Raw genomic sequence first — 26,738 nt, forward strand, 5'->3', positions numbered from 1 at the left:
ATCTTGGCTCAAGCCCAGTGTATTCCCAGAGCTCCCTGTACAGCCTGTGCCGCAAAATCTCCCAAGGGTTCAAAAATAAAAACTGACTTTTGCAGGTTTCCGAAATTCTTCACTGATTTGTAGTAATATTTCAAATGTGCATTTGATTTCTTTTTTTAATGTAGGATGATGTGTTGGGATGCTTAAAATCCAAGCTCTCTGTGTGTGAAGTGGGGAAACTTTAACAGCAAGCCTCTTCCTGGTGCAATCAAATTGTGGTAAATTCACAACTGAGCAACTGGAAAGGACTCAAACCCTGGTTTTGGGTGTAATCTGTGGACAGTTGTGAAAGATAGATGATGTAAAATAGAATGGGCAATAACTGAGAAGGCTTTAATCCAGCTGGCTGAGGCAGTAGTCATGAAGGTGCTCTGGTATTGGGCTGTGGAGGCATGGGACCAACAGGCTGGAGCAGTCAGACACCCAGGAGCCTGTGTTTTTGTCCTGCTGGAGTGTGAGCTGAGCCTGCTGGCCAAAATTACAGAGACACCCAGGAACATGCTCCATTCTAACAGGTGTCCTCCGGTAATTACTGTTGCAACATTTCTTTTTAGCAACAAACTGAAAACAGGCACTCTGCTACTTTTGAGGGCTACAGAGTTTCTAAATGTTTCTAGCCTTGCTACAGAACTGTTTGTCTGAGGAGGTGGCTTTGCAGGGATTTAGTTGTGACGAAAAATTGGGAGTAATGGCTGTACCATAAAGGAAGAAAAGTGGAGGGAAAAGTGATGTCTTGTAGTGGGGAATATCTAAACAGGAATGCAGCTTGCAAATCTGATCCTGGCTAGGCTCCCAAACCTGTGTTGCATTCTGTTACATCACTGTGGCTTTAATATCCTGATAAAATGTTATTTTCTTTCAAGTTCAGTTGTGCTCTCATGTCGGGAGCTCACGTGTCCTCTCTGTTCAACAGGAGACATACACAAGTTACTATAATCAGGCATGTGCTACAGAGTGAAAACCACAGCTTTCATAAGTGAAGGAGTGTGTTTGTACTACATCCCTTAGTCAGAACTGTTAAAGTCGAAATAATTCTGTAAAACTCCACCATCTGTTGTTAAAGATACTTAAATGCATCAATTAATGTGTTTTAGTGAATCAAGATATAACCGGTTGTCAACATCATCATCAGTACCTGAAGATCTTGAATATGATAAGGTAAGTATTCTAGAGTTCTGATAATACTTTCTGAATGGAATGTGCTGGAATTTGCCATTCCATCTAGTTCAATAAAACATCATTAAACTGGAAGTTCATCTCTATGCAAAAATTAATAATGCATTGTTATTTGTGTTTTTATAGAACATAATCTCTGTTTCCTGACAAACTACTGCCAAATCATAAAACCAGTATCTTGTGTCATTGATTCTAAGTCTGGTTTGTTGTTGGTTTTGTTTTTTTTTTTTTAAATTTAGAGAGGGACTATATGTTAGTGTTTCAAAGCGGGAGGGAAGAGTGAAAAAAAGACTAGTAGATAATTTGTTCTGGAATAACAGTTCAAAAAGTTACATTGAGTTCACATTGCAAATAATACTTAGTTGTTCTTTACAGTGCATTGTTTTCCTCACAGTGTTGAGAAAACTGGATGCAAGTGTTAGGCTAATAATAATGTTATGCACTCTCAATAATCAAAATGGTTTGAATTGGAGGGTAATATTTTGGCCAGTAACTGGCTCCCTCCATGGTCTTTCTGAAGTTGTTGAATTGGTACACCCCTATAATTTGTGTTGCAACTTCAGAATGAGCCATGCAAGAGTTGTCCAGTGGTGGCACCCTAAGTTTTCAACATTTTATATATACATGCATCAACTTAATATCTAGCCTTGCAATTAATTATTTGTGTGAGCATCAAAAGCATAGTAGTGGTTGTTCAGGATTGCTCTGCTGTTTGTGTACTTTACTTCATCTTTTTAAAACCCTAAAGCAACTTTAGCTGTTGAGTAACATGTGTCTATTTAGTTGGATAATGTTCACTTGAAAGACGAGCCCTTTTGAGAGAGAAGGGGGTTTTTTTGAACCATGGTGGGATGCTCAGTGAGATGTGAATTCTGCTATCAGTTTCACTGGGGGATTTGTAACCTATATAAGAAGCCTTTCTTTTAATGTAATCACAGCAGTGGTTTTTACAAGCATTTAACTGATTAACTTGTATTAGTCCCTTGTATTTCTGAGCAACAAGCTAACAGCTTTTTAGCTAAGTGGTTGTCTTAATTGAATGGATTAGACTCTATTTTTTGTGTGTCAACTTCTAAAAACTTCTTTTTTTTAAATTTTATTTTATTTTATGTATAGGGGTTTTGTTCTTGGATTACAGCTGCTTTTCGGATGCAGTAAGTATATGAAACAGAAATAGTGAGCTGTAGTTTGCTTTGATCTTTTTTAATTTAGAAAGGGGGTCCTCATTCCAAAATTTTGGGGGTTATTTTTCCATTTGAGTAGATAGAGTTTTAATACAAGCACTGATACAGGTGCCTCTGATTGGTTGAAAAAAGGAAGTGAAAACAAGGTCAACTAATGGGAACAATTTTTCTGGATATAGTTGTCCTGCTAGAAGCCCAGAGACCTCCCAGTCTTGGGACAGTGTATGAATCTGAGTGAATCTATAGCATTTATATTGATTCAGAGCTAATAATTACACTCCAGGATTTTACTCTTCAAAGTGTTCCCCTGTTTGAAGCCAGTAGGGCCCCAGGCAGGCAGTGGGATTTCCCTGCAAGGGTTTCTGTGGAGAACTGGTGATTTAGTTGGGGCTGGAATTGACTAACTAGGGACACACATCCCAATGTGTCCTGGAAACTGAATGTTAGACATGTGATGTGTGTTCTTTATGTTTCTTGGGACTTAGTAGATCATGACTTTAAAAATCAACTTCTAGCTTTGATACATTGAAATAGGAAAGGGGTGGGGGTTAAGCCTGTCCTTCATTTTTGCTAGTTCAGTTCCTTCCTTTTCTAAGTTCTCCTAATGGTCTAATCTGCTGACAGTGGAGAGATGGTGAGATTCCAAAGCCTTTTCTATCTCCTGTTAGCTGGATGTCATAAGAGTGAGGTGATTGTGCTGTAATTTGCTTCCCAGGGGGCCTTTATGGAGATGAGTGGATACTGTCACTGATCTTAAATTTGGAGAGCTAGGCTTGTGACTGGCATAAAGTCACAGCAAAAGACTTTGTCCTCTTCTAGTCCAAGAGAATTTGGATTCCTATTTGCTCTTCAGATTATTGTTTCAGTCTTAAATTCCCTAGTGTTAAGTTTAGTGTAGTGGCATTGCAGAGGAAAAACACACCTTTGGAACCCAAATTTACACATGAAAGAACACAGCCTTTTGAAAGCCAGTAGGGATTGATGGGAATGGGGATGTCACTGAGTAGACTGAGGATTTAATGTATGTTCATAAACCACTCCCAAGAAGATTAAGTAATCTGACCATGTGCTTTTCTGGCTGATGCAGTGATGATGAGATTCATGAGAGGTGTGGGGAAGATGCCATCCATTACCTTGCCTTCCAGCGTCACATCATCTGCTTGCTGATTGCCATCAGCATTTTGTCTGTGTGTGTGATATTGCCTGTCAATCTCTCTGGTGATCTGCTTGGTAAGAATTTCTTATTTTGTATTCTTAGAGCAGTTCTTTATTTTATATAGTAGTAAAAACTCTTCAGATTTTTTTTTTTGTTAAGTTTGTAAAGTGTTGTTTTAACCACTCTAGTGGGTTGACTCTGGCTGGATGCCATCTTCACAAACTGCTGCACTGTAAGTCACTCTTCTACAGGGTGCAGTCCTTCATGCACAGTGTGAGTCCATCACAGGGTCACAAGTCCCTCCAGCATGGGCTCCTCTCTCCATGGGCCCACAGGTCTCTGCCAGGACCCTCCTCCAGCACAGGCCTCCCACAGGATTGCAGCCTCCTCTCAGGCATCCACCTTCTCCAGCGTGGGTCTTCTCCATGGGCTGCAGGTGGATCTCTGCATTGCCACGGTTCTGCACCATGGGCTGCAGAGAAACCTCAGCTCTGGTGCCTGAAGCACCTCCTGCCCTTCCTTCTGCGCTGACCTTGGTGTCTGCAGAGTTGTTCCTCTCACATATTCTCACTCTGCTCTTTTCTGTCTGCAGTTAGATCTGCACAGAAACTTTTTTCTCCTTCTGAAATAGGTTATCATGGAGGTGTTACTATCATTCCTAATTGGCTTGGCCTCAGCAAATAGTGGGTCTGTCCTGGAACTGGCTGGAATTGGCTCTTTTGGACATGGGGGAAGCTTCTGGCAGCTTCTTACAGAATCCATCCCTGTTTGTGGGGCTCTGTTACCTAAATCTGGCCAGACAAACCCAACACACCACCTCAGTCTGATGTGAAACTTGTGTGATTGTAGAGGGCTCTTTAAACAGTTGTCAGAAACAAGATTGCAGACCTCCTGCAGACAAGACTTAGATGACAAGACTTAAAAAGGCTCAAGGCAGGATTAACTTTACCCATGCCCTCTTAACTGGGGTTGATCATTATGGTTTTTATTGGTGGTGATTGTCAATGGAAAACATTTTCACAGCTGAGAAATCTTTTTCTAGTATCCAGTCTGAACCTCTTTTGCTTCAATCAATTTTTAAATCAATTTTTTTATCTTTCACTATAGATAATAGATTATTTTTCCTTCTTTACAAAATCCTTGTAGCTGCTTGAAAATGATAAACATTTTTTTAATCTGCTTTTTCCTCTTTCTCATAAAAAACCAGTTAATTTGGTCTTTAATGAGAAGTGTTTTCCATTTGGCCGATCATAAAATCATCAGCCATGCCTTGAATTTTTGTTTTAATTTGGCTACACTGTCTGCCATTGTTCCTTTATGTCTTGGTTTTTGTCTCAAAATTGGACAAATCTTGCAGAGACTTTGTCAGTGCTGACTAGATAAAGTTCATTTCATGTTTCTTGCAGTCTACTCCTCATTATGTCTTCCAGTGTGGCACCTGCAGTGTTCTCTAGTCTGCCATTCAGTTTGCTGGTGGGAAACCTGAGTTCTTTGAGTGAGATCTCTGTTAAACTCTGTTTATACATTCTTCCCTTTTTTATGATGAGCCCTTACAATCCCATTTCATACCTGGCTTTGTATCAGTCTCCTCAAGATCATGTTTAAGGCGTTGTTCATGGTTTTTAAGAGCCTTGTGACATACCTCCTGTCTGTAATAGGGTACATTGTACCTTTTCCTTTTTGTATTGTTTACCTTTGGAACTTCCATCTTTGACCTCCCTTTTATGAGCTCTTTCTTGGCAATTCTCTTGTTATATTAAAATGAGCTTCTTATTAAAGCAGGACAATATAGCTTGTTTTTCTGCATAACCTTTGTGAGTCTAGGAAATACAGCAGAAACCAAAGCTTGAGTATCTCTCCCCTTCCTTCTCTTCACTGTAAGCTGATTTTGTGCATCTGCAGTTCTTTCAGTTGTGATGACTTCACTTGCAATGTGGTTTAACAGTCTGGGCTGGAAGGATTGTTTAGCTTTCTAGATATACTAAACTCCTTTTCCTTTGCGATCATTTGCTCAATTTTCCCTCACTTGCATTATAATTTTTTTAAATACTTGACAGTCTATTGAAATTATGTCATGTAAACCCATTTTTGACCTTACCAAGGTTGTCAGCACTGTTTTGTCAACACTGAATTAATGAGGCTTAAAAGCCTGAGATAAGAAATCAGTTAAGATGAAAGAAAAATGTGAAGGAAATATGTTCAATCCCTAAGCAATATTGTTAATGGACATGAAGAGAGATTGGAGGGAGAAAGAGAATTTCTTCAAAGATCTAATGTATAGGTTTTCAAAACACTCTACTGTTTTTCTTTATGATTTGAATGTGGTATAATCTAGGGGTGTCTTTCCCAACTTTGAAACACAGGACAGAGTAAACCAGCATTGATTATGATTCTAAATATTTTTTATCAATGAACTTGCTCAGCATTAAAAAGAAATATATCAACTTCTTTAAAAAATTGAATAAAAGATGACTTTCTGTTGCACCAGTTAATTTTCCTACTTGTTCTTGTTCTTCTTAGATAAAGATCCCTATAGTTTTGGAAGAACAACTATAGTAAATTTACAAACCAGGTGAGTCTTGCAGAGTCCCTCTATGCTGATGTCTGTTTCCTGCTATGGTCTCTAAACACAAGAATTGATATTGCAGCATGGCTCATGGGGTTGGAATAACTTAATCCCTGTCTGTCAACTGAAACTGGGATATGTCTGCTTCAGGCTGTGCACTTGCAGTGCTGATAAGAAATCCTGAGACTGGGCTTCTGGTCTCTCAGCTCTCACTTCTTACACCACGTGTTTCTCCTGGCTAATGACTGCACACCCAGTGATATTGTTTTCAGAAATTTCCCCATTAAAGGAAACCATCCTTCAGAAGGAAGGTAAAGCTGATAGCTTTTCTGGAATGTGCAGCTGGGATTATTTAAATTCCCTTACATTAGATATATGTGTGTGCATATCTCTCCCATCTGAGATTACAATTAAAATTACTTCAATGTCTTTTAAAAAGTCTGTGAAGTAGTTGAAGTACAAAGCTGCACAAATCTTCTGATTTATTCTTGATCAATCCACATCCATCCCTGGCACTATGTGTAGTAGAATTTCTGTTTTGTTTAACCATGTTATGAAATCAAATAACTAATGGGGATTTTTTTACTTTGTTGGGTTTTTTTTAATCTGTAAAATAGGTTCCTGTATTTTAGTTTAATTGCAATTACTAATGCTTTTCACAAAACTGAAGAGCTGTTCACGGAACAGAACTTCTGTAAGCTTTGAGGAAGGATCTATCAAAAGAGCAGAATTTACTCCCTATATGAGGCTGTTTTCAATTTGAATAAGGATTGTGTTCAAGGAGAGTTCAGTTATGCACTCAGCACAGTAAATAATGCAAATAACAAACATTTTGGCAAATAGCATCATATGTCATATATATCATATAGGCCATCTGAATGAGAAAGTGAAAGCCAAACCCTGCCTAAATATGTCCATGTCATATAGTATCAGTTTTCTTTTTAGCTCCATGACCCATAGAATTTTATGAGAAGCAAATAATCCTGTTGGCTGTCCAAGGCATCTGCATAGGTGTGACTGACTACCAGTAACTGCCTTTTTCCTTGTTTTGTGTTCAGTGAGAGGTTTTGATCTGATTATCATTCTGATGGCTGCTTGTATCAGCTGGACAATTGGCTCTTCCTGTTTCTCATATTTCTGTTTTGTCTGACAGCAATAATCTTCTTTGGCTGCACACAGTTTTTGCTGTTGTTTACCTGATTCTGACTGTTGTCTTCATGAGACATCACATGAAGTATGTCACATACAAAGAAGAAAACATAGTAAGTGTCTGTATTGGAGTGATAAAAAGTGTATTTGCCAATGGATAATGCTAAAAAAAGCAAATTGCTAAGGTGCCTCCTGCATGCTAGAATGTGACATAAAAGTGAAGGAATGGACTGAAAGCAATGCTCTACTGAGTAAATTGTGAAAATGGATGGAGATAAGGGGGTTGGGGAGGGATTTCTGAAATTTTGCTGTAACCTATTACCAGTGTAGAAGGTGCAGTCTTAAATAGATGAGCTCCCACCAAAATCAGAATTACCTACCTTTTTTCCCACTCTACTACACAGCTAATTGTGCTGTGTTTTGGCCTTCTTTATATTGTTTCTCTTTTGTAATGTATTTTATCAAAATGTAACTTTCATCTTCTCTCCCAGGTTAAGTGCACATTGTTCATAACCGGTCTTCCAAAAAATGCAAGTGAAGAGATAGTGCAAAACCATTTCACGTAAGTTCCACACTTGAGTGATAACATTAGAGTCATGGAATGGTTTGGGTTGGAAGGGACCTTAAAGAGCATCAAGTTCCAATTCCCTGCCATGGCAGGGACACCTTCCACTAGACCAGGCTGCTCAGAGCCCCATCCAACATGGCCCTGAACACTTTCAGCTATGGGGCTTTCACAGCTTCTCTGAGCAGCCTGTTCCAGGGCCTCATTACCCTCACAGTGAAGAAGTTCCTCCTAATATCTAATCTAAACCTATTTTCTTTTTGTTTGAAGTAATTCTCCCTTATACTGTCACTACATACCCTTGTAAAAAGTTTCTTTCCATTTTTGTTTAGGAATAGGAGATGTAAATTTTTTCTGGTAGTTTTCCCTGCCCAAGCAGATAAGTTTTTTGAATTTTGTACTGTTTAAAATTCAGAAAAGACTATATTTCAATCAAGTTAGTTAATTGATCTTAAAATCAGAATTTAAGAAAGTGTCTGTATATCACACTTTCCCCTCATGGCCCCCACACAGCTTTTATTTGGAATAAAGCTGTGAATCTCATGTTAAGTAACTTCCAATGACTGTCTGTGGAAGTCTCTGCTCTCTGACACCTCATTCAGAAATGAAGAGTGATGAGATGTCAGTTAGTGCTGCTCTTTGAAACAGTTTCTTCACTGTGCTTTCCGTTCTTATTGTTCTCATGTGCTGCTTCCTTTCAGGGATGCCTACCCAACCTGCACCGTGCTGGAGGTCCAGCTGTGTTATGATGTAGCCAAGCTTATTAACCTTTTCAAAAAAAGGTACTTGTTTTTGTAACCCACACAAATTTAGCATAATTCCATTCATGTTTTGCTAGTCCTTAATCAACATGTACCAGCAGTACTAACCTGGTGTATCCTAAAGATGCATTCTGTTCTTCAAGTTCTGGTCTGGACTTCAGTTAGATTCAGCTGTGTTTTAAAGGGATTTATGGGGCTCAGCCCATCTCTTGTTGGTGTGATATGTTGTGTGTTGCCTAAGTTAAGTTTTGATCTGCTGATTATTTATGTATGTATGTACTTAGTCACTTATAGACAGGCAGTGCAAAGTGAAAAACTGAACTATTGAACGAATAACTGTTAACCCTGCTTCTTTGGCCAGAGGTGCTGATCAGAGGAGAGACAAGTGTTTTCTTTTTGGCTCTCAAGAATAACACTGAGTTATTTTTCCTGGAACCTCACTACAAGTGTAGACTGTATAATGATATTACAGATTTGCAAATAAATTATATAGATAACCAAAATAAACTGCCTGTAAATATCTTTGGTGACTGATTAATTTCCTATCAGTCCTTGGCATAATTTTTTCCTCTCAGGGATTATAATCTTTTTAAGCTTGATGTTGATACTGTTTTCTTGCAAAATGTTATGGATGTATTTTTTTTTTTTTCAGAAAACAGGCAGAAAAAAGCCTGATTTACTATGAACACCTGCATCAGAAGTATGGCAAGAGGGTCCAAATCAACCCTAAGCCATTTGGTCAATTCTGCTGCTGTGAAATGAGAGGATGTGAAAGAGTAAGAGATTCTGTTCTTTTCTAGTTATAGCTAAGTAGGTTATTAGAGGAGTAGAAAATAGTGTTTGTGTCATGTTTCATTGACCTTCAGAAAATTCTTTGTTCATTCATAGCTTATCTGCCATGTTCTTGTACTGCATAGAAAAAGAATTCCCTGAAACTTTTGAAATGTAATCTTAGTGCACAAACTGAAGTACAAGAAAATCTTCCTGTTGTCTTTGCCTTGTGCCATGATTTGTAATTTGTAGGAGTGGCATGAGGAAGGGTGACCATGGTTTGTGTAAGCTGTGTGTTAATGAGGATATTGGCCATCTGGTACATTGCATCTAACAGCCATCAATTTCCCCACAGGAGGATGCTGTAGATTATTATACCAAAGTTAGAAATGAACTTGAGGAAGAATATTCAAAAGAGGAACAAGCTGTTCATAATAACCCACTAGGAATGGCCTTTGTAACATTTCAAGAGAAATCCATGGCAACCTAGTAAGTTTTGTCTGTTGTCTTGTTTGCTCTCTTTTTACTAAAATAGTACAACTGATCTCTTGTTTATGCCCCTTGTTTGCTTATATTGGTTCTTCCTTTCTTCTTTTTCACCATTCTGTGGATTTGCTCTGCTTTGTTTTCTGGTAAGTTTTCTCATAAATGTGTTTTAGCCTCTATGCTTTGAATGAAGAAATTACCTAAGGGACTAAAAGGCTTGGGACATTTAATAGGATAAAGAGCCTTTCTCTTCTATGTGGGATCCAGTCCATCAGGGTAGATTTTTAGGAGGCCAGACTAATTTGTTCTTGAATATGAGTTACTGACAACTCCATTTCCTCCTGTGCAAATGGTCCAATTGCCAAACTATCAGAGTGGGTACAAATTACACTGCCAGTTAAGTCATCTCAGCAGGGTAGGCTCAGTGAGGGACCTGGCCACAAGTGATAGATACACATATTCTCTATATCTCTTATCTGTTGTTATAGATATATGTTTAGACCTAATAGCAGAAGTTTTGTGCTTTTATTCAGTCATTTGCAGAGGAAAATGTGTGTAGCCTCTCATGCTCTGTTGGCATTTTGTAAACATCTTTTGCTAACACAAAGTGGGTAAAGGGAAGCAGAATAGTATTTGTATTGGAGCATAACACATCATGCTTTTTTCTGTTCTTAGCCTTTATAGTTTAAATTGTCTGCAGTCTTTTGGCCTTCAAGTCATGTTAGAAAGACAATTTTTGAGGCTGTTTTTCAAGGAAGTCCAGCTTGTAGAATTTCTTGCAAGGATTTGGTATATTGGAGAAAGTTTTGCTTGCTGCTCTTTCATTGAGTAGTGATTGTGTGATGAAATCTGCCTCCTCTCTTAATTTTGTAATGAAGTAACATTTTGAGATGTGAAAATAAAAGAGGAAATAAGCACTGAAGTCCTTTCACTAGCTACTGATGTGTTGTGTACAATTTGGATGGGATAGTCCTTCCTTGAGCAAGTGTTCTGAGTTGCACTGTAGGCATCTCTGAGTTCAATCATCAAGACCTGAAAATATTTTTGTTTGTTTAGCTGGGAATTAATGTGGTGGACTCCATTCCCTGGGAAATTAGATTAAATTATGTGTGAAGCTGAGGCTCCCATTAAATTAGAAAGTTGCTTGGTGCCCTTAGGATGTTCTGCTCTGCAGGGCCCTGAAATAGGATGAGAGAAATAGGACACCAGAAATGAGGTTCTGGTGGCTCAGGTGGTTGTAGAAGCTTTTTAATGATGGCTAAAACTTGCTCTGTATGTATTTTTAAAAATAAACTATCAAAGAATAATCAACTGTCTTAAATACTTGCTGCTGCAAGATGCTGGCAATCTGACATCACTGCTTGAATTCTGGTAAGGAAAAGGTCTGGGGGTTGAGGGTTGTGTTTGTTAGTTTGGTGTTTGTGTGTGTGGTTCTCTGTCTTTATGTAAAGACCACAATTGAGAAAAAAGCATGTTCACAGATTTGGAATTACCCCATCTAAATATAATATATATTGTTTCTATGCTACTGTAATAAAATAGTTTCTGAATGTGTTCCTCACCCTTCTACTGCTCTTCTTTGAGAGATCTTTGATAGCATTTATTCTGGGCATGTTTAAATTTTCTTTAAATATTTTGAGTGTCAGTCAACTCATAATATTGGAAGATAGAATTAAACACTGTGATTATTTTAGGAGTGGGTGAAAGAGGCTAATATTTTGAATTGTGAGGACACTAGCATGCTAAAAATTCTTCTGAGAATTGATACTCAAGGCAAAATTGGCTGGTTTTGATACTAGTGTAAAGGGTTAGTCTGCAGTCTCATTTCATTAGTCTACTTTGATTTGAAAACAGCTGTATTATGTAAAGATGTGTTTAGAAACCTCTGTCTTTTATTTTTTCCCAATGGTCTCAGGCTTTGATTTATTAATTTTTTTTTAATAGGATCCATTGCTGTTGTTCATGTTGGTAAACATTTTAAACCAAAACTGCTTTTCAAAACAGATCTCAGGCCTATGGTAGCAACTGTTTAAATAATGGTCATTAATGCATATGTTACAGCGCTGTTTAAGCTCTATCTTGATCACAGGTTGTTAAACTTAAAAAAAAAATCCTTTATCACTATTCCCAGTGATATTTTCTGATGCAAAAAATTGGAAAAATCTTCCTCCTCTTCCTTACAGCATCCTTAAGGACTTCAATGCCTGCAAATGTCAGAGCATTAAGTGTAAAGGAGAACCCCAGCCATCACCCTACAGCAGGGAGCTGCGTGTATCCAGCTGGGAGGTTACATATGCTCCTTACCCTGAGAATATTTGTTGGTAAGGTTCCTGTCTTAGATCCATTTGTTGGTGATAATGTAGAATTAGAATGGGCACAGGACAAACAAGGATGAGTGTGGGGTTTTTAACCCTAAACTAAAACTTTATTTTTTGAGCCTGGTGCTCAAATCATCACAGTCCTTTTGGCAACCATCTCAAATAACATTTAAGAACTTTACTTGTTTAAAATCTACAGTTGCTGTTTTAATATGGCAGGAAGGGATGCAGTGTTTGCAAATTTGAAATTTTATTTCAAATCACAGTTTTTTGGTAGATTCTGCCTCTGATAGGTATTCTCCTTGCAGAAATTCTCTGTGTCCTCTATCTCTGTCTCTTCTTGTTCCATTTCTGTTTAGTACTTCTGTATTATTGAACAATGGAAGTGTTTCATCCCAAACCATAGGTAGATTAGATATTGTGTTTGTGTAATGAAAGATATGTTCTTGTGCAAGCACAATTTATAGCATCATCCAAGAGAGGTTGCACAGTTCTCTTTATTTCTAATAGCAACTGGAACTTGTGTGGTGCTTTGTTATATAACTTTGAAAGCTCAGTTTAGAAAAAGCAGTGCCACCTGTTACTTGACAGATAGTGTATATGTCTTTTTTTAACAGAAAATGCTTGCTGCTTGTTTTAATGCCTTTTTTATTTTTACTTCTTTCTCCAGGAAAAATCTTTCAGTGCATGGATTGAAATGGTGGTTTAGATGGGCTTGCATTAATTTGCTTCTTTTTATTGTGCTGTTTTTTCTTACTACTCCTTCCATAATCATCTCAACCATGGACAAGTTCAATGTCACTAAACCTATTCACTACCTTAATGTGAGTATTGCCATGTGTTTGGATATAGCTGTGGATCAGACCAAAATTTTGGTAAAGTGATAGGGTTTCATTGTTTTACCTTCAGTAGAAATTCCTACCTTCCAGCTTCAGTTGAAATTCTCAGGATTGTTTCATGTAGCTGCTTATTAAAACCATAAGTCCAGAATCAGGTCTTTAGTCCTCTTTTGTTCCTGGATAATAGTCTGAAGTAATTTTTATCTGAGATTTTATATTATTATAACACATTTATGTATTTGTGGTAAAAATTTGCAGTCCAAACTTAAATAATTCTAAATGTTGTAATCAAAAAATCTTTGCAAAAAATGAAATTTCAAATCCAACTTGTATTTTGATTTTTATGGTAAGAAGGGGTAAATTCAGATTTCTAACTCTGAGGTAAGTTTTTTTTTTAAATTTTGCTTATAGGATTCAAAGCAAGATGACATATATATCTGATCCTAGTTTGACTGCAGCTAAAGCAACTTGCAAGCTGTTCTTTTTTAATATTTCCCCAAGCTAGTGTAAACTACATAAAAACTACTTGTGAGACTCTCATGGAATTTAATTCCAAATCTCACTTTGGTTTTTTGTCTTGCATGCCAGTGCTAAGCCCTCACTACTCAATTTAAGACTATCTGAATATAATTTCTGCAGTTCATCCTGCTATAATTTACGAAAAGCAAAATATTAGCATCTCTGTTCTACCACAACTGCATTGAAGTGTTTTTAATACTAATTCTTATTTTCTTCCCCACTAGAATCCTGTCATCAGTCAGTTTTTCCCAACTCTCTTGCTCTGGTCCTTCTCAGCTTTGTTACCAACAATTGTCTATTACTCAACTTTGCTGGAGTCCCATTGGACAAAGTAAGCAAGTTTTCCCTCTGTTTTTACCTTATCAGCTGAGCTACAAAGATAAATGAAGTGCTGATCTTTCACAGAGCTCTCAAATCTGCAGACCTCTCCTAGCAGGGAATTTCCAGCTCTTGTCTCTTTCTAGTGTTATAACCACACTTCAGGGTTTGGGTAATTTGTAACCCACATAGCAAATCTAATATGACCACATGATTTGCTTATGCTTTCCCTTGCTCCCCACTTTGCTCCTGTTTGTGTTTAATCAGAAAAAAAAAATTGTCTGAGCAGGCTCAGGAGGTGTAGCTTCAACGGGAACATGGGAAGTGCCTCTAAGCTCATAATTAACTTGTACTCTGGGAAGATAGGCCATGTGCTTTGGATCCCCTCCAGGGTGACAACTTATAAAAAGGGCATGCATCTTTTTGTTGTTTGGATGACAAAATGGTCTGGATGTAACTCCATGCTCACAGCTCAGATCTGTTGGATATCAGTGGTGATCTGAGAAGACTTACAGGGCCAAAGGCCCAGCAGATGTGTTAATGCAAGGCTTTCACACTGAGCTGCTGCGCCTCAGAGATATAAATCCCACTAGTGAACTGCTGATTTGGAGAACTCAGCACAGTTTGGTTTGCAGTACCACATTTGATGCCCTGTTTACCTACACACAGATAAAAGCATGGTACTTCAATCTCAACTCCACTCAGTCTTTATCCATAAAGCTTGTAGTCATAGTTTGTTTTTATATTCTAAGGTAAATTTGGTGGGTTTGCTTTTGAATTTTTATACAATGCTTTTCTAAGACACCATGTCTAGAGTCTATTGTTTATTTGTCACAGTTATATGTTTGTCATCAACTTTGTTTTGGTAGCTGTGCTGCACACATGAATTTTGAGCCCTTCTCCATCGTTAAAATAATTTCCTGAAGTCACTAGAGATCACAGGTCTGATTTCAAGCCTCAGTGTAGTTACTCACTGATAGGTCTCACAGTGCCCAAGTGTTCCTATAATAAAACCCCTATGGTTTTAAAGCCCTATCAGATACCACCTCTAGGAGTCTGAAGTGCTCATAGTGCTGCACTTTTCTGGCAAAAGGCTGTCACTGGATCCATGTTCCTGTTGCTGTAGTAGGGAATAGCATTTGTAGTGTCATGTTGTTCCCCAAGGCTTGACACCTGAGAGGGTGGTTGTCTGAGTGTCTGGTTTCTTGGCAGTGGTGCCCTTTTCTGAACCGCTTAATCCCTCCTAGCGTGGCACTTGAAGAGCTGTTTGTTTCCAAGCTGTTGCAAGATTGTCTTTGGGTGAGGGACAAGTTGTGCTTGTTGCAATCCCCATGCATGTGGTGCAGACCTGCAGTGGTGCTCATCCAGAGGCTGGAATAACATTCAGCAATGTTTTTGTTGCCCAAGAAGCTACTGAAATTCTGCTTGGTCCACATTGGTGAATATCTCAAAGATGTTTGGTTTTTATCTGGTAGCAATGTGATATGGTAGGGGAAGCTGGGAGTCTGACAAGTGCTGGCATTGTTCAGGAAAGATCCTTCATATGTGGCAGCTTTTAGTATGAGTTTCTCACTCAGTGCCTTTTTATGTTGATAGATCTGCAGAGAACAGAATAATGATGCATAAAGTCTACATATTTTTGATCTTCATGGTGTTGATTCTGCCTTCCCTTGGTCTGACCAGGTAAAGAATCATAGTTTAATGAGATAATGGCTGAGCACTTTTATAATGAGACATCTTACTTGTGTTTTCTAGTTGTGAGGTATAGTCAGTGTACCCCCACTCCCTTCAGTGTGTGTGGTTATGTTATCATTACACATTAGGTTTCAATATTCATCTTACATCTGGGATCCTCAGAGTCCTTAAAAGTTTCCAAAGCCTGGCTTTTCTTTTAACAAAGAGATTTAAGACCTTGTAAAATCAATGGCTAATTAAAACTTGCCCATACTCACCATTATAGCTGAGAACCAAGTTTCCTGACTGTGTCTTATACTTCAGTTGGAGCTGTCCTTTTTTCCCACCTGTACAGTTTTTGACTGTTTCCCGGATGACATGTATTTGTCTTATCTAAAAATTAATAATAAAACTTTACTATGAAGTAGATGGTTTTGTTCTGTTTAATTTTGTATCTCTTATTTCCAGCTATCAGTAACTGTGATAAAGCTGAAGTAGTGTTTAGATTATTTGATTAAATTCTTTCTATGCACTATCTTGACTTAAGCTGCTTAAAAAGAGAAGCATTTTTAAGCAGTACTAAGGTGTGGGTGTCTGAATTACATTCACCATCTTTCTTTCAGTCTGGATTTTTTTTTCCGCTGGCTGTTTGACAGAGAATCATCTGATTCTGCAGTTAGGCTGGAGTAAGTATCAGCTAAATAATATTCTCTCTTTGCTATTCCTTTGTAAAGAAATACTTAGGATTCAAGATTTTTTTTTTTTTTTTTTTTCTGTTTACTGTCCTTGGTTAGTGTTTATTAAAATTTGCTCAGGGTTGCTACTTTGGGATGATGTTGAGCTTCTGAATAAGGGGAGGAGACAATAAGGTTGGACATTAGAAAGAATTTCTTCACAGAAAAGATGATAAGATATTGGAATTGGATGAGGATTGTTGCATATAATGGACAGGGGATCTTCTCAAGGATTACAGTGAGACCAAAGAGCTGCAGCAGTTCTCTTTCTGAAAAATGTATGTTTCTACACACATTACATTGCAAATTTGCAGATACTGGTTATTTTAAGTTCCTGTGCCTGGAGGGAAAGAACAGAATGCAATTATTAGATTTCCAAATGCAGTTTCAAAATTGGTAACAGGAAGACAATTAGGAGTTACTAAGTTAGGGGAGAGATGATTATTCTATTGCAGTCTTATCTCATCTTGTGTCAGGTTGCTGTTGCAGACATCAGATGATGCTCTTGTCTGCTCTCAGCCACCCATGAGGCTGCTGCATCTTTTTGTGAGCAGTTTATTCCTCATCTGAACTGCAAGTCAGACAGGCTCTTACATACTACCCTGGCTGCATTTGTAGCTGTGCAGTGTTCTTTTACAACAGGATTATCAGAAGTCCTGCTGGCCACTTCCTAACCTATATAGGGCTTATTCTTACTCTAAGAGATTTCCAAAGGCAATAGGGATACATTGTACACCTCCAGTGTTTGCTTGCCTTCCTCCCAGTCAGTGTCTGGTGTCTTTCCTGGCAGATGTGTCTTCCTGCCTGACCAGGGAGCTTTCTTTGTGAACTATGTGATTGCCTCTGCCTTTGTGGGCAATGGGATGGAGCTGCTGCGCCTGCCGGGCCTCATCCTCTACACCATACGCATGATCATGGCCAAGTCCACAGCAGAGAGGAAAAACATCAAACAGGTACTGGAGCCCCTCCTGAGCAGGAGGCATTTCAATGGCTGATCCTTGTCAGAAACAGTGGCAGCACCCATCCTTCATACCATTAACTATCATCTCCTGACGTTTGGGGTTTTTTTTAGCCTTTGTTTCGCTTGTCCACGACAGGTTCGTATTCCCTTCATTCACAGCACAGATACCAGGGAGGGATTTATTCCAGTCAGAAATTGTAAAAAAATCAAAACCCAAGCTCTGAGTTTCAGGTATCAATCTCTTCATAGCTCTAAGTCAGAGTTTTATGATTTGGATTTTATAGAACAGTTCTGATTTTATCTCATAGTCTGAACTTCAGGGGTCTTTTTTTTGTTCAAAACTGTCTAGAGCTAGTTTCTTCTGTCAGCCATCAGGTGTGTACAACTTGCTTTAAACTGAACATACACCTAACAAAAGATATACTTTTGCCTATATTCCTTTTTAAGAGGTGGACTTTAACCTCCAGGTGAAGTGTTATCCCATAGCTTGAAATTCCAGGTGTTCCAATGGGAATTTAAGCCTGTATAGAGCTACCACAGTGAGGTGAAGGCACGATTATTTTCTGCCTTGTGATTTTACAACAATCTTCTTGTAGATGCAGATTCTCTGAGAAATTACTTTAAGGCTAAGAAAGAAACAGCAGCTTTTCTGTATGTCCAGGTAATAAAAACACAAAATACTTCATCTAATTACATCATTTCTTCCTCATAGGGAAATAACTGATCTCTCAGAATGAATAAGATAAGGTGAATTGTTGCTTTAGGGAATCTATTCTTAACTCCTGACACATTGATGGATGACTTGAGAGTTTTGGGTGTTTTGTTTTTGTTCCTAGCAACAGGCATTTGAATATGAATTTGGAGCAATGTATGCCTGGATGCTGTGTGTGTTCACTGTCATTATGGCCTACAGCATCACATGTCCCATCATTGTCCCTTTTGGTAAGTTTTCCAGTAGGCACTGTGGGAGTGAGATGGGGCATGTGGGAAGTTTGGATGGCTCAGCTCTGCATTCTTATTCCCATTCAAATGCTGATAATCCTTAGGACTTGGATCCAAGTTTCCTTCCCTTCTTGTGGAAGAAGTGAAAAAGATGATGAATTACTCTAGCTCTTGTACTGCCTTTAGAAGTTGAAAATACATTTAATATCTATTAGATGTTTATTTTATTTCTCAAATTTGAGTGTACTGGCTTTGATAGTGATGGGTTTAGATCAGACATAAGTAGTACTAAGTTTTATATAGTTGGTATTTTCATTTTCTAATCCAAAACTTTACAGAGCTAGATACAAGATAATTATCTAAATTAGATATTGTTCAGAACTGGTTTAATCAACAACTTTATTATTGGGAGAATGTTGCCAATTTTTATGTAACAATGTAATTGATATTTACTTACATTCTGTTTTGTATGCAGTTGTAAATATCTGAATGTGCCACTGCATCCCAGAGCTGTTGCAATTCATAACTGCCACAGCAGTTGCTGGCTCTTTGTTTGGATAAGGAATAGCTGACTTGAAATCCAGTCTTCAATCTGGTGAAGGCTGAGAGGGAGATGTTAAAGCACTGTCATGCCTTCCTTACCAGCAACAGTGGAAGAGGAGTTGGGAAATCTTCCCTACTGGCTTGGCTTCATGTGCCAGCACCTGGAAGGAGCTCTGGGCTCTCCCTGGGAGCACAAGAGGCACCACAGAGAAGTGTGTGGTGAGGGGAGGGGTGGAGATGCAGCAAGCTCAGCTCCTAAGCTTTAGGAGCAGGTGCTGTCTTGCAGCTGTACCCCCCTTGTGCCTGGACTGGATCCACTCACTTGGTTAGTGCAGATCTCCTCACAGAGTTGCTGCTCTTTATCAAACCTTCAACAGCTTCTGCTTGGCTCTCCTGATTTCCCTGCCAGGTTTGATCTACATCCTACTGAAGCACATGGTGGACCGTCACAACCTCTACTATGCCTATCTCCCTGCCAAGCTGGAGAAGAAGATGCACTTTGCAGCTGTCAATCAGGCCCTGGCAGCTCCCATCCTCTGCCTTTTCTGGCTCTATTTTTACTCATTTGTGAGGCTGGGTAAGTATGACCTGTTTCCAGCTCCCAGCTCTCTTGCCAGCATCCTTGAATTAGATGTGAGCTCCCATAAAGCTTTCATAAGCTTTGTGGACTTTTCTATTTCCTTCCCGAAAGGGGGAGTCATGGTGGTTTTCTGTGAACTACACAAGGTTTGCACAAGAGCCTTTGATGGAGATGGCTGATATATTAAACTGTTAGCATGGGGCTCCACGTTCCTTCATTTCACAGGACATCATGTATTCCTTAAATCAGTACACTTGGAATTGGCCAGTTGGGCTGTGAAGTGACAGTAAAAATCATTACACGGAACAAAAATCTACTCAGAATTAGCTCTTTATAGTAAGATGATCACTGGCTTCACTACCTGCATTTGTGCAGCCTGGCCTAAGTTTAATTTGCCTGGCTGAATTGGCTGCTGTCTTGATTGTACAGCCATCACTTAGGAAAAATTGCTAAAATGCTGGCTAATGCTAGTCCTTGTGTGTTCAACATCATCCATCAAATTTACATGGAAGACTCAATTGAGATGGTGACTCTCTTCTCCACACTGGAGTTTAAAACCTCATATTCTGTAGTAATTGATCTTTCAAATACAAACATTCTGTGTTTTGCAAATACTTGGCATTGATTGTATTGGCTGTGCTGTAGCCACAGCTTTGATGTCAGAAAAAGGTAGGCAACAGCTTATGGGATTTTATCCATGATTCAGGATAAAGCATTTGGCATGGAATGGGGATGTCAGTGGTGCTGGAAGGGTTGGATTCCCCTTCTTTAGAAGGAAGCTCCTGACAGGCTGACTGTATTGTGCCCTCATGACAAATGATTACATCTGCATTGTGTTTTTTAGCCTACCAGCAGTCAGAAAGGTATTGTTGGCAGGCTGTCATCCAGCTTTAGGGAGAGGTAAAACTAGAGGGAAATCTCCTTGTGGATGCAAGAGGCACTTGGAACTATTGCTTCAGGCTGTCCTTGGATTTGAATAGGTGTTCCTGCGTTACTTGTATGTTTGAGAGCTTGTTTTTTCCCTTGTTTTGAGAGCTGCTTTTGCAACCAGGAAGACCAATAAATCTGGTCTTCTAAATTACCAGGAGAATTTCTAGAGCATGCTTTAGAAAAATCAACTCCAAGCACTCAGCATCTGATGCACCTCTTTAATTGTTAGGAAGGAAATCCTGGTGAAGTAAAAATTAAATCTTTATTATAATGTTTTCTAGTTCTGCATGGTAAAACCATCATTTTTATTAAGGTCAGGGGACCTTAATAATGGAAAGCACAGGCTGGATTACCATGTTTGGCTTGGTCAGTGTAGAGGATCCTGTTTACAGGATGTTATTCAGTGGTTTGTCTGTGCACAGTGCAGTCTGAGAGGTAGAAATTTGATACTTTGATTTCATTGCCATTGATTTCACTGATGCTTCTTGTGCCAAAAAGAAGGAAGGAAGGAAGGATAAGAGAGCTCTGCTTCCTCATCTGCAAAATTGATCAGTTTATGGTGTAAAGCTTGATGGCTTGGTCATTGACTTGTGTGGTTGGCTTGATATGGATGTTTCAGTCTGGTTGCAGAGTCCAGTGACAATACTCTGGTTTCTCACTCCTCATATGTTAATGTAAGGCTGGAAAGACCTCTCCCCCAGTTCTCAGTCAGGATCAAAAACCACCTGACTGCATACAGAAGGTGAGAGGCTGTACTCAGTTTTTCTTTCTCGGTGCCTGTATTCTTTCTCAACTCATGCCTACCATCCACCCACCCACCCCCTACACCACTGGGCCTCTCACCACAGAGGAGGTGATGTCCTCTCTGCAGTTCAAGTCCCATCTCCTGGGGCAGTCACTTGAATCCCATGTTCTCCAGAGCTGTTGGCAGGCAGGAGTTCTGAGGACACAGTGCAGGGAAAACTGATGTGGGAGACTTTTCCTCCCCTAATTTCTGCTGTTTGCCTTGTGGTTTGCACCATACATTGGCTTTGGTGTAGACACACCTCATCACCTGATAAATACTTGTGTAACCTGTGCTCATAAAAACAACCTCCTCTGAAGGACATTCCAGAATACCCCTAGGGAGGTTTTTTCACTTCCTTTTTTGGTTTGAACAATGATGTGTTTGTAGGGCTTTTTTGGTTTTGTTTTTTGCATGTGTGTGGTGGTTTTCCCTTTGTGAACAGACCTGTACAGAGCTTCTATAACCTGCTAAAGTGTAAAACTTGTCTATTCTGTGCCACTGCATATGCTGGAGTTACTACAAAAATGTCTGAGAGGTGGTGCTGCCTCTTTTGTCTGAAGAAGCTTGGAAACAGCTAGGGCTTGCATTGCTGATTATTTTCTCCTAATATTCTATTCAAGTCATCTTTAATGCAAAATGAGATTAATTTCTTTAGAATATTTCTCTAGTGGATCTGGAAAATAAGAAGTCACTGTAATCTTTAATACTTTTTCCATGCTAGGAAACCATGTCCTTTCCTGTTGTTTATTCCTGTTTATTCAGGCTTTCCCTGAATAAAAACTTACCTATCAGTCTAGTTCATATTTACTGTTCCTTCTCTTGATCTTTTTCCTTGGATTCTTCCCAGTTCTGTCCATATTTTATTGTAGACAAGGCTGCCCAGCTGAAGGCTTAGTAGCACTGAATTCTTTTGTATAGGTGCCAGAGACTTGTCTTTTTTTTCATTTCCCTCTCTTCCCATGTTCTTTGGTACCATCCCACTGTTGACTGCTTTCCAGCAGTTGTATGCTGCGGTGCTATTGTTATCCCTCATATCTACATTTATTTTTCCTTCCAAATTGTATTTATTTGCTGTTTCCTACATACAGTTTTATCTTGGTATTGGTTTTTTTTGTCTGTTTGTTTTGATCCTTTAAAGCAGGTGGGATGATTTTATCTACCAAGACCATTTTGATTCTCCTCTTGCCCCACCTCCATCTCTTTGAGCTAATGGCAAACCATCCAGTTTGGTGCCATCATCATAATTAATCAATGCAATTAAGATTATATTTCACAGATCATTACTGAAAGTAATTAAGAAGTGGCTCCAGAATGGATGAATGAGGGAGGAGAAGAATCACTCTGAGTCTTGTCTATCATTTAGGTATTACAGCAACATTTCTTGGCCTCTAGGAAGAGTGGGAGAACTTAGTGTATGATGACATTCTCTTGTTTGTAGCTGGAAGTGGGCTGCCCATTCCTCTAAGAAAAAAAAAAAAATCCATGAGGCTTCTGAAAATGAGGAGGATAAATAAAGACTTCTTTTGATTTTTTTTTTTAATTTTTCTGCTATGTGTTTTTATATTGTATTCTTTGGATATTTTTCTAGGTTTTAAAGCACCTACAACAATGTTTACCTTGCTGGTTGTCAACATCACTATTGTTATTTGCTTGGCTTACACTTGTTTTGGCTGTTTCAAGTACCTGAGCCCACTGAATTATAGGGTAAGTGATGGATACCTGATTTTTCAGCACCTACCTGTGTGCTTGATGGAGCACCAACTGTTCCTGGTGGGTTGTCCCTTCTTCCTGCTGGCAGTGTCTGTTCATGGGAAGATGGCTGAAGAGAGCCTGTAGTACAGGTAGGCTGCTTGGCAGAGTGGAAAGTCTCTGTGTCTGCAGGAACTGAATTTGAGAGAAAAAAGCAGTATGGAAAAAGTATCCTGGGCTGCATCCCCAGCAGTGTGGCCAGTAGGTTGAGGGAGGGGATTCTGCCCCTCTGCTCTGGAGACACCTCACCTGCAGGGCTGCATCCAGCTCTGGGGTTCCAGCACAAAGAAGGACATGGAGCTCTTGGAGCAAATCCAGAGACTACAACCAAGATGATCAGAGTGATGGAGCACCTCTGCTATGAGGCCAGACTGAGAGGATTGGGGGTGTTCAGCTTGCAGAAGAGAAAGCTCTGGGCTGGCCTAATTGCAGCCTTCCAAAAAAAGGCTTCCCTTCCAGGCAGCCTAACAAAACAAGGTGGAGAGAGACTTTTTACAAGAGCATGTAGTGAGAGGACAAGGGGGAATGGCTTTAAACAGACAGTAGGTTTAGATTAGGTAGTAGTAAGAAATTCTTTGCTGTGAGGTTGCTGAGGCACTAGCACAGGTTGCTCAGTGATGTTGTGGATGCTCATCCCTGGAAGTGTTCAAGGCCAGGCTGAATGGAACTTGGAGTAACCTGGCCTAGTAGAAGGTGTCCCTGCCCATGGCACGGGTTTGGAACTCAATGATGTCTAAGGTCCCTTCTAAGCCAAACCTTTCTATGATTCTGTGTAGAAGGACTGGTGAAGAGAGTGCCAGAACTGCACTGAGATCTGTCTGTGCAGGTTTTGGGTGTTCATGCTCTGTGTGTATTGTTTTCACCCACCAGTTTGATGTTGTCTCTCTCTCTTTCTCCACCTATTGCTGGTTACAGATTGAAGACACACAAGGTGAAAGAGGAAAAGACACAGATGTACCAACAGTCCCAACGTCTTCTGTAAGAAGCTGAGTTACTACTATTCCCTTACTTTTCCTAGAAAAACCTAATTTCTCACCCTGCTTATCAAAGAGCTTGTGGAGCACACATTATTCTGCATGGATTGTGGGATTTCCCCATGTGCATGTGAGACCAGAGAGTTCTGCAGCTGGGCTCCCAGGTGGTGTTCCAGAAGTACCTTTGGCTGCTGTTTTAGGAGTGGCTGAGACACGCTGCTTCCAGCAGCGCTGTGTGCTGTGTTCTGTGCCCTGCCCCAGACAGAGCCTCACATCTGGACAGCTGCCAAATGCAGCCAATTGCCACTGCTGTGATTCTGAATGTTGTGACACGTAGCAGGTCTTGCTTGCCATGTCACTGAGAAGGATGTAGGACTGAGGTAGGAGGTGCCACAGTCAGGAGGTGCAGGTGAATGTTGCACCAGGAAGCCTCCAGCAGGGTGCAAAAGGTGTTAAAGTGAAGAATGGGAAAAGGATGAAGAGAAGAGTGACAAGGGGAAAACTCTCCTGGATAGGAGAAGCTCTTGGCCCTCTGTTTCCTTGCTTGTTGTTAAACTGTTATTTCCTGATTTGACTTTTTCTATGATGTCTGTCTGTAAAGCAGCAACACCTTGAGATTGAAGGAGATTTTGTGCCATAAATGTGTGCCATAAATGTTCAGTGTCTTGCAGGACTGCCTCCAGTTGTCCCATCTCAAAGCACTGTGCTTTGAGAGACCACTAAAAGCCTCCACTTGTGATTTCAGATGTACGTCCCGCAGGTTTTGCGTCCCCATCCCACCGAAAGGACGGTGCTGGCCCCCGCGGAGCAGCAGTCCTACGGCACCATGGACAACACTTGTTCCCAGGCAGAAGGAATCAGAAGCTACGCCACAGGACCTGCAGGGGTGGGGCAGGCATCGGGAGCTTCGCTCTGAGCTGTGTTGTGAGCACGAACACAAGGTGGAGCACTTGGCCCAGGTTTAGCAGAACTAATTCCCTGCCTCCTCCTCTTAAGTATTCGGCGTTATTTATGTATTCCTGCCTGCAGAAAAGGTACAGAAATAATTCATTGTGTGGTCTGCAGCTGTGCTGGGAGATTAAAAAGCAGATGCCTTGGGACTGATTGTTTTCCAGGCTGTCTACACACGTTGTGAAACAAATAAGTTGAACGTGGAGATGCTGATCCTCAGGGACTTCACTTCTGCTAGCTCATCACTTGCCTTATGAAGATAACTTATGCTGCATATAGATAACTGGTCACCAAAGCCAATGCAGCTATTAGAGCTGTCATTTATTTATTCAAAATAATTCTTCCCTTTTTAAAAACCCCCAACATTTATTATTTATAAACCTCTTGGGATGTGTTAAATCCTGAGACAATGCCACTTTTGATGAAAATGCTGTTTGTGTGGGTGCTGAGAATGGTGTGTGGGAGTCTCTCCTCTTTTCACCCAAAGTAGTCAGCATAGATTTGATCATGTTACTTTTTTTTTTTTTTCCTTGAAAGAGATGAGGGAATAACTGTGCACTTGGGTACTAAAAGTACCAAAGCAAAAAGGCTGGTGTAAAGAAGGGAGTGATTTATCTGATACTGTTTTTATATATTTTTGGAGGGCATTTAGGTTCTTAGTTTCTGTTCACTATTTTTAAGGGCCTTCCACAATGAAAGCTCACCTGCCAACAATAAAGGATGTAAACATTTTATCTCTTTTAGTCTTGGGTCAAAATTACAGATCTCTGGGTTTTCTCTATTGTGCCAATTATGTGAGTTGTAAGATACTAAGTTTTTAAATTATGTAGTAGGTGCTAATCTATTCTGAAGTGCAATGTGTCAAAGTGTAACTAATAATCACGGAGCAATAAAACACTGAGTTTTGGAAAATTTCAGGCTGTCTTGATTTATTTATTATTTTCTCTGTATGTTGAAACAGTCCTTTTGTTGGCTGCCTCTCAGCATGGTCATGAACTCTTCATAAGAGCACTGCCACAAGCCTTAGGATGACAGTATGTCCCATGAGGAATTTGAATGCTTTTGGATTTCTCTAGGGGACGAATCTTGGTGACCTATGGGTAGGAGAAGCTTTTGGACCTCTGTTTCCTTGCTTGTTGTTAAACTGTTATTTCCTGATTTTGACCTTTTCTAGCATGTCTGTAAAGCAGCAACATCTTGAGACTGAGGGAGATTTTGTGCCATAAATGTGTGCAGATGTTCAGTGTCTTGCAGGACTGCCTCCAGCTTCCCAAGAACAGCACTCAGACAAGGGCTGAGCATGAGACCTGCCTGCTGCAAGAAGGATCCTGTGAAGCTCTGACCCCTCTGGTTACAAACCCATCCTGTTAGCTGAAGATGCAACTCCTGGTTCTTAAAAGGCAGGTGAGGAGCCTTGGCTAGTGAGAGGGGCATGAATTTGTCAGACTATTTTATACTCTAACTTCAGTGGTGCAGTTTAGTCAGGGCTGTGTGTGTGTATTTTGATTTTTAGCAATCATGGCATTATGAGGTGGTGGTGTACCTTGTGCACACACTGCCATTCCAGGCTGATGTTCAAAAGATGGATAAAAACCCAACAGACTCCAATATTTTACTCATCTGTGAGTCTCTCACACAGATGTGAGGTCACAGGGAGGAGGCAGCTTGTTGTGTTAATTAGATCAGAAGTCTGATTGTTCTGACTCATTTCTAGCTGCACTACCCCATCTCATCCAGGTGTCTGCAGCAGTAGTGGATGTTTATGTGTGTGCTTTTTGAAGAATCAAATAAATCATTCAGCTGCCACACTTGACCTGTTTACTGTGCTGGCGCTGTGGGGGTTTTGTGCTCTGTGATATAACTCATTTTTTTGAACAGATGACTTTTGATACTCACTGTGAGGTTCCATGTGTCAGATTGAGGACAAAAACTCAAGGATTTGGTTTCCTTATTGTGCCTGGGAGGTTGTTGAACCTTGGTGGTGACACTCCTTGTGGCTGGCACTAGTTCAGCACAGGCAGGGCCATCTCTCCTGTGAACTTGAATGAACCCACCTCCACTCATGC

General features: G+C 39.9%; 1 protein-coding gene across 1 annotated transcript in view; it reads left to right on the forward strand.

Annotated features, from left to right (window-relative positions):
• The window catches only part of TMEM63A (transmembrane protein 63A), a 30,043-nt gene extending 4,479 nt beyond the window's left edge, over window positions 1-25,564 (forward strand). The window contains exons 5-24 of the mRNA XM_084202246.1: window positions 1,134-1,197; window positions 2,332-2,369; window positions 3,487-3,629; window positions 6,076-6,127; window positions 7,275-7,383; window positions 7,762-7,832; window positions 8,537-8,617; window positions 9,249-9,372; window positions 9,723-9,856; window positions 12,037-12,174; window positions 12,842-12,995; window positions 13,754-13,860; window positions 15,444-15,530; window positions 16,145-16,207; window positions 17,046-17,208; window positions 18,053-18,158; window positions 19,111-19,278; window positions 22,587-22,702; window positions 23,663-23,725; window positions 24,467-25,564. Of these exons, the coding sequence (XP_084058372.1) occupies window positions 1,134-1,197; window positions 2,332-2,369; window positions 3,487-3,629; window positions 6,076-6,127; window positions 7,275-7,383; window positions 7,762-7,832; window positions 8,537-8,617; window positions 9,249-9,372; window positions 9,723-9,856; window positions 12,037-12,174; window positions 12,842-12,995; window positions 13,754-13,860; window positions 15,444-15,530; window positions 16,145-16,207; window positions 17,046-17,208; window positions 18,053-18,158; window positions 19,111-19,278; window positions 22,587-22,702; window positions 23,663-23,725; window positions 24,467-24,637 (2,152 nt within the window). The 3' untranslated portion in view covers window positions 24,638-25,564. The remainder of the gene's footprint in view (window positions 1-1,133; window positions 1,198-2,331; window positions 2,370-3,486; window positions 3,630-6,075; window positions 6,128-7,274; window positions 7,384-7,761; window positions 7,833-8,536; window positions 8,618-9,248; window positions 9,373-9,722; window positions 9,857-12,036; window positions 12,175-12,841; window positions 12,996-13,753; window positions 13,861-15,443; window positions 15,531-16,144; window positions 16,208-17,045; window positions 17,209-18,052; window positions 18,159-19,110; window positions 19,279-22,586; window positions 22,703-23,662; window positions 23,726-24,466) is intronic.
• Window positions 25,565-26,738: the final 1,174 nt, after the last annotated feature.

Source organism: Fringilla coelebs (assembly GCF_963513975.1).
Source record: "Fringilla coelebs genome assembly, chromosome: 3".
Classification (NCBI taxonomy): domain Eukaryota; kingdom Metazoa; phylum Chordata; class Aves; order Passeriformes; family Fringillidae; genus Fringilla; species Fringilla coelebs.